This window comes from Pollicipes pollicipes, unplaced genomic scaffold (assembly GCF_011947565.3).
Source record: "Pollicipes pollicipes isolate AB1234 unplaced genomic scaffold, Ppol_2.1 Scaffold_5724;HRSCAF=6776_pilon_pilon_pilon, whole genome shotgun sequence".
Lineage (NCBI taxonomy): Eukaryota > Metazoa > Arthropoda > Thecostraca > Pollicipedomorpha > Pollicipedidae > Pollicipes > Pollicipes pollicipes.
Window position 1 is genome coordinate 33361304 of NW_023596746.1, and position 6913 is coordinate 33368216.

Consider the following 6913-nt stretch of genomic DNA (forward strand, 5'->3'; position numbering starts at 1 on the left):
AGGGAGGTTTGAATCTTTAAAAGAGCATGGCTGTGAAGTGCATTGAATGGTCTTCATAATGGTTATTTCTGTTCAGAACCCTATACGGATGTGAAAACTGTAAACACCCGCTTTAAAACAACAAGTGAAAAGCTAAACGACTAAAATAGCTCTCGGTACCTAAGTCCTCAACATTTGTTCGCAACGTCAAATGATAACTTGAAAGACTTGCCTTTTATAGGCAACCCTTTAGTCGAAGTCATGCCTGTCACATTTTGCGTTCCGCCGCATGACAAGGTAGGCTTTTCACTGCATCTCATGAAGCTCAAGGTAATGCAAACAGTTACAAACAGTATATATTTAGCTATGTCAGGTCATTTAAAACCCCGTTTGTTCAAATGTGCCACATAGACTAAGCCAAACAGAAATCTTATACGGACGGTATGCACCGCTGACCCATGTATGATGCAACATCTCAATCGCTACCCAGATCTGTTTGTTTTGTCGTCGTATCATGCTTAGTTCCTGCGATAGCGAGATCGGTCTTCAAACACAAAATGTAATCTGCATGAACTGATCTGGCATATCACCGAACACACCACTTGAAGGGTTTCTGCCTCTCAATGGCTTGCTGTGACAAAGGCTATGTATACTGCACTTCCCACTATGCATGGGTGCACAGATCAGAAGAAAGAAAATGGCTCAAGCTTTGATTGATCAAGTAATGGATTATGATTTAAAAGTTCCTAGAGTCAGTTAGACATTTGATTTACCGAGAGGTGCCGGTTAACCGACATTGTAAAGCTAGGGACCGGCTATATTGACGCTACTCAATATTTTGAGCTGAGATCATCCTCAATAGTAGATGACCTCTTGTCTAGAGAGCATGATGCTCAAAACGGGGTAAACTCAAGAGAGGATGATGCTCATCTACTAACGTCCCATCGTTGTTCAGCACAACAACATCCTGGCACATTAAAGGTCGTTTAAATAACTTAAAAATTTTGAACTCATAAGGCCGAAAACCAGGAGCTGAATTCCTCCCTTTGTTTCATCAGGTAAATGATTGATTTATTACACATTGACATTTATTGATTGGCTAAAGAGTATATTTCTCTAGCATCTTTCGAGGTGGCCTGGTGGGAAAACAAAGCGAGTCCGAGGGCTGGGAAAGGTGGGAAAAATGTCCTTTCAATAAAGGATAGTCTGCGCAGGGGCGAATTTTTTAAAATGAAATGGTGAGACTGCGCAGGAAAGCATTGCTTAACTAAACGTGGGCCGAAACAAACTAAAAAATGGGTGTTTGTTTTCACGAATTTGGCCCACCTTTTCAAAACTGCAGGGCCGAAACTCTCCAAATAGATAAGGCAACTACACCACTGGAGCTGTGCATGAGGTATCTTGCTTTACTGCCCGACATCGCTATAACGTATTGAGCTCAAAGCAAAATATCCCGCGGTTTTGGCAACGAACGGCTGTGACCTATTCAGGATGACCTGAACCTGTCCTTCAGGACCTGTCCTTTTGGGAACAGATTCCTCGCCTGCAGATTTGACCCCATTACGGCTGTTGTATTTCTTCCCCGAAAGAAAGACTCCTTCGACTCTTTCAACTCACTGATAATGAGTGCTTAACATGGGTGTGCACAGGGTTTTGTGTTGGAGGGGTCTTAAATAAAGTTTTTCACTGAAAACCAAGTTAAGCATGCCGAAGAGACGCGAAATGTATTGCATGACGTCATACAACCTCGAGTGCTCTTGATCCACTCATTTGCACGTGTCTTCTCCAAATGGTTTTAATGTTAGCATTTAGTCGCGCTCATATTGATGCATACCAGGAATTGACCAGGCAGAGGCACATGCCCCAGGGTTCATTATGCGAGTACGTCCCTGGTGCTCACTGAGCTCCATCCTCTTTGCCCTTAAGAAAATCCTGGCTGCCGCGCTGTAAACACTCGCACGCAACAAACGCAGTAAGCCTTGAAAACGTGCACCTTGTCCGTGCACTGAGCAACACGTGCATGCATGAACCCCGCTTTCCAAAGCAAATAATTACCTTCGTGATCAGCTCTTCAGGAAAAGGTTTTCCATTCCACTTGGCCACGTTTCTTAGCACCTCCTCGGCCTTGTCCTTCCGGCCGACTGCCATCAGCCACCGTGGTGACTCGGGAAGAAAGCTGAAACGTCCCGGTTTTATCAGTCAGCTTAGGCATAATCGATTTCGTTGCCGAAAACTGAGACTGTGTGCTGGTACCTTGAGGCTGAGTTCGAGTCTGTCGCATGCTTTTGAATCGCATGAGTTTAGCTTTGAGCCGTGGTGACGACGTGCAGTTCGTACCTGAGTCGCAGCTAGTTCAGAAGTGCACTAATCTGGGCCCTGGTCTGAGTACTGGTGTCTTGACTATGAGTGCAATGAACCCAGAGGTCTGAAAGCACACTTAAAACTCCTACTCTAGGAGGGTTTTTAATGGCACGGGTATTGCATTCAAAGAATGTAACGTTACTCAGTTGCATCTCTAACTGATTTTGGCAAATGCCGCTCTTAAAGGCAAAACAATTTAAAACTGAACCGACCAACCACCAGAGCCTAAAAAAGCAAATAACGTAATTGCCTTGGCCATTGTGTAATTTGGCCAAAAGGTAATCAACGTAATCGACTTGGCCATAAGATAATCAACAGGCCGTTGTGTTGATTACCTTATGATTTTCAATTTGAATCACTCAAGGACTGCGTTTCCAGACCTCGTTAAAGAGCCTGAACGTGACTGAGACTGAGAGGCTAAGCGAGCGATCTTAACTCACATGCGTGGAAAGTGGCGGCATTTGCTCCTGATCGTGAGACAATTTTTTTGCCAGTGGCCAGTCTTCATACTGCAACATTTCTGCGACGACGTGCTGCATACTGTGGCGTTTTGGTTTGGCCGTGGATCCCATGAAATCTGGTGCTTACTAACGCCATTTAAGTGGGTGGAGCATTGGAGTAATGCTTTAAACGTTATGCCGTAGTAACCCGAAAAGAAGAGCATGACAATTTTACATTTCTGCTGCTCTGCACTCTTAAGGGCGAACAAAAGCCGGATCATTGAAGCATCCATTTTTGGCTTGGTATGGAAAACTTCTATCAATTTTGCCTTTACGCTCGATCTCTTCGACTCGCCCCGGACTGCTCTCCGGCGTCATCCTCGCCAGACCGGGGTAAGTTGTGTCTCACCCCGATACCTTGGCACCCGCGCACAGAACGGGCAAAGACAAAAACATTCACGGGAAGCTCTTTCCGAAAGATGATGGTAGGAGCCAGCGTGTTCTACTTCATATCAATTCTGTGTCCATATACCCAATGAAATGGCAAAATAAATCGATGAGTATCCAGATAAAAGTCCTGAAAATATATTAGATAACTATGAGTGACGCAGTGAGAAGAAGTGGCAGGACTACTAAACATCTCTTTTAATCATGGACGAGTCCGTCCACATTAGCGGCGATTTTAACAGTCATAATCTTTAGATTGTTGCCTGCGAAGACCAGGATATGGACTGATTCATCCAGGCCGAAAATTTCTGTTACGTTACTCAGCACATGCCCATTGCCCGGCAATTATTTGCGCTTACGTTGCCACGAATGACGTCTAGAACCGGTCCCCATCTGTGTACGTGTAAGTTCGGTTTAAAAGAAATGCCTACACCCCGACTTTGCCCATCTCTCTAGCGCTGGTAGAAACATGAGTGAGTGATAGCAATATCTTACAACCAATAGGGGCAGAAGAGTACAATTGGCGCCGAGTAGATCAGCTGCAGCGATTTCCAATCCTTGACGAATATGGGAAACACCCCAGTCAGCGCTTCTCCGACGGCGAAGAAAGCATTAATGAAGATGCCACAGAACGCACGGGCCTCGATGGAAGTCAGCTCCATACCTGTGGGACACGCAGACGGCTGTGAAACGGTCGCACTACGCGCATGGTACTAACCAACTGGCATTAAATGTTTAACAGAAACAACGGCCAGCAAACAACTTAGCCGTCGTCGTTGCGTGCCAAAGACGGGGCCGTTCAATACGCGCCGACGTCCAAGTACCCCCGAAAAGTTTCATTGCATACAAGCAACGCGCACAATCCCGGAGAATCTATTTAATCCCGCATGACAGGTGTCCGGTATTTCTGGATTGGAGTAAAGTTAATCGAACCCTGGTACTTAATTGTGGTAGAAAAGGGACCCTGGAGTCATTGATTGGTCTGCCAGATGACCAGACCAGATACAAGCCGGTCAGGTCTTTTTTCGCCATATTAGGTATGCATGACAAGACATAAGCTTTCACTTTAATAGTGCTGCAGCTACTTGACTAGATTATAATGCGATTCAAATTGCATGTTAGCCTGTACAATGAGAGGTTTTAACATGCGCTCGGGTGGGGGTCAAATTGACCCCCAAGGCTTTCTCCGGAATGGCTTCCGAGTTTTGCCGTATTTTGCATAGCTGCACTTTGTTCAAATTTTGCATAGGTGTGGGCAATTGAATCGTAGATCGTCTGGCATAACAAATTTAGACGTACTTTGTAAGGTCGTTGACCTGTGGCATGTTAACGTCAGGCCATGGTTCCAGCGAAGGTGATTTCTAGGGAATCGTTCAATGCGATCAAACAACGGATAATTAGACGAAGCCATACCCCTCTGAAATACTTTCTTAGGTAACAAAACAATTGAGTGAACAAATTACGTCGACCTTTGGTCAGGTATAAAGGTCAGATCAAAGTCAAAATCAACCTGATTCATTTCTCTTGGGCTTGTTGTATGGGGTAGTTTCTGGTGCTATTTCAGATTTATTGACAAAAGAAACCGCATAATACACCTTCAGTGGACTTTTTAAAGATCAGAATAGGTCACTGACCTAAAATGACACAGTTCATCGTTTTGTTTTTAAGAGCAAACTGCCTAGCGTCATCTTTATCCTTTTTCCAAATGCAAAACTCAAAGAGGTCTTGCATGATATTGGTCACCATGACCTTCAAAGGACAAACGAGGCCACTGACCCTAGATGGGCGTGTGCCTTTGTGCTTAGAACAGTTATCTAGGTTCCAGGAGCCCTTTGGGGACCAACCTTGAGTTTGACCTAGTTTGACGTTGGTTGGCACAAAGGTCATAACTTAGGAACCTCAAACTTTGACCTAAGTGATTTCACGTACAGGTTAACACACCCTGTAGATTTGATGTCACTAGCTCTTTTAGTTCCTGAGATCTCAGAGGGGAGAGGGGTCAAAGTGACCCTCACCCGAGCGAAGGGTGTCCAACCGGCCACCCGAGCGCATTTTAACTAGACGTATATATTTAATAGACGTATGCATAATCAAATGGCCTATTTCCTATCGAGCGTAAATGTACAAATCGTCGTTTTGCCACCTAGTTTTGCAGGCTTTACCTTCAAAATAGCTTCACCAAAGAAAGAAGATTGATAATTGGGAGCCGGGAAACCACTCAAACGTACAGGAACGTAAAAGGTAAAAGAACTAAAACACTTGGTCTGATGCACCCCCTCCCTCGGCAAAATTCTGACGACGCCTTTGCGCTTGTGCGTTAACCTGTGCGGGATCCTGCGATGTTAACGAGCTCCGCTCCCTGCCTTCTGAATGTACGCGTCGATCAGTTTGCTTGGATCCATCGCAACAGACCCTCCAGCGAGGAACTTTCCAGGCAGTAAACATGAGGCGTCCCAGCCCGCAGCAAACTCGATGCTTCAGCCAGGCACCGGGGAGGGGGGGGGGGGAGTGGATCGGCCTGCGCGGCACGCACATATGTAACCTCCCCCCCCTCGCGCTGTCCCAGCCGGTAGCACACTCAACGCTTCAGTCAGGCCTCGGGCCTGCGCAGCACCCACACAGCACGAACGGCACGCTGAAGAAGCCGCAGACGACGGCTGCGGCGAAACGCAGACCGGTGTAGACGCCGTAGTTGGGCGCGAAGGCCGCGGCCGTGCCCACGGTGGCGGTGAGGACGACGCTGGCCATCAGCGTCACCACCCGGCCCCACCTGTAAGGGACGGCGCCTGATACAACCGTGCACGCCTGGGTCACGCGGAATGCTAGTGTGACGTGACATGCATGTTGTAGCACGTGATGCAGTTGCTGCAGTTTGTTGTTTCTTAAAAGATGTTATCCTAGCCTTTCGAATGGGTGGATTTCTGCGCTCAGGGCTCACTTTAAGCAGTGCTTGTGTGAACCCTGACATCTACCATTCGATCGTGCAATTCCAGGTCAGCGGCAGAGTTTGGTGGCGAGAGCTTAACGCGCAACAATGTTTGGCACGGTCCGTTTCGCCCTCCGATATCCTCTGACCTTTTTCGCGGCCGCTACCACCAGCCGCAAGCCATATCCGTCAAGAGCAGAGAGCGAACGCCTAAAGAGACTCGAACTCACCCCTCCACGGTGTGTGGATGTGAAGGCGGGCACTGACCAACGGAGCCATCGGGACAGACAAGTTTCAGTTCTGTGTTGACGTTACGGACGAACGAAAAGCAGAGCGGTCAAAGAAGGCGGCCGATCTGAAACTGCGAGGCGTTTGAGCAAATCAGTCCCGTTTTTCTGTGAACAAAAAAATTAAACAAAAGCTATATTGTCATTGCCGAAAGCCAACGATGTCCACACCACTGAAGCAAAAAGGCCCCAATCGGGCTCCAATCAGCCCTGCCTCACGCCACCGGCCGTGTGGGTTGTGCTTACCTGTCAGCGATGAATCCCGTCAGTATGGACCCGACAGCCACACCAACGAAAAAGAGGCTGGCGCCGAGCGGCCGCAGAGGCTCACTGTCGCATACGAGGTCAAACTGCGCGAGAGAACACCTTGTCATGCGGTGCTACAACGAACATTGCATGTGCCCTGTCGCTGTGGTAACAGGTGGCTTTCTATTATGATCTCCGCAATTTTCCCTATGATGGCCACACTGAAA

At 47.3% G+C, this 6913-nt stretch overlaps 1 protein-coding gene across 1 annotated transcript in view; it reads right to left on the reverse strand.

Moving 5' to 3' along the window:
- LOC119102960 (organic cation transporter protein) overlaps positions 1-5862 on the reverse strand; it is a 35609-nt gene extending 29747 nt beyond the window's left edge. Inside the window, exons 1-3 of the mRNA XM_037226410.1 lie at positions 5846-5862; positions 3723-3891; positions 2035-2155 (exon numbers count right to left, since the gene is read on the reverse strand). Of these exons, the coding sequence (XP_037082305.1) occupies positions 2035-2155; positions 3723-3889 (288 nt within the window). The 5' untranslated portion in view covers positions 3890-3891; positions 5846-5862. The remainder of the gene's footprint in view (positions 1-2034; positions 2156-3722; positions 3892-5845) is intronic.
- Between the last annotated feature and the right edge of the window lie 1051 nt (positions 5863-6913).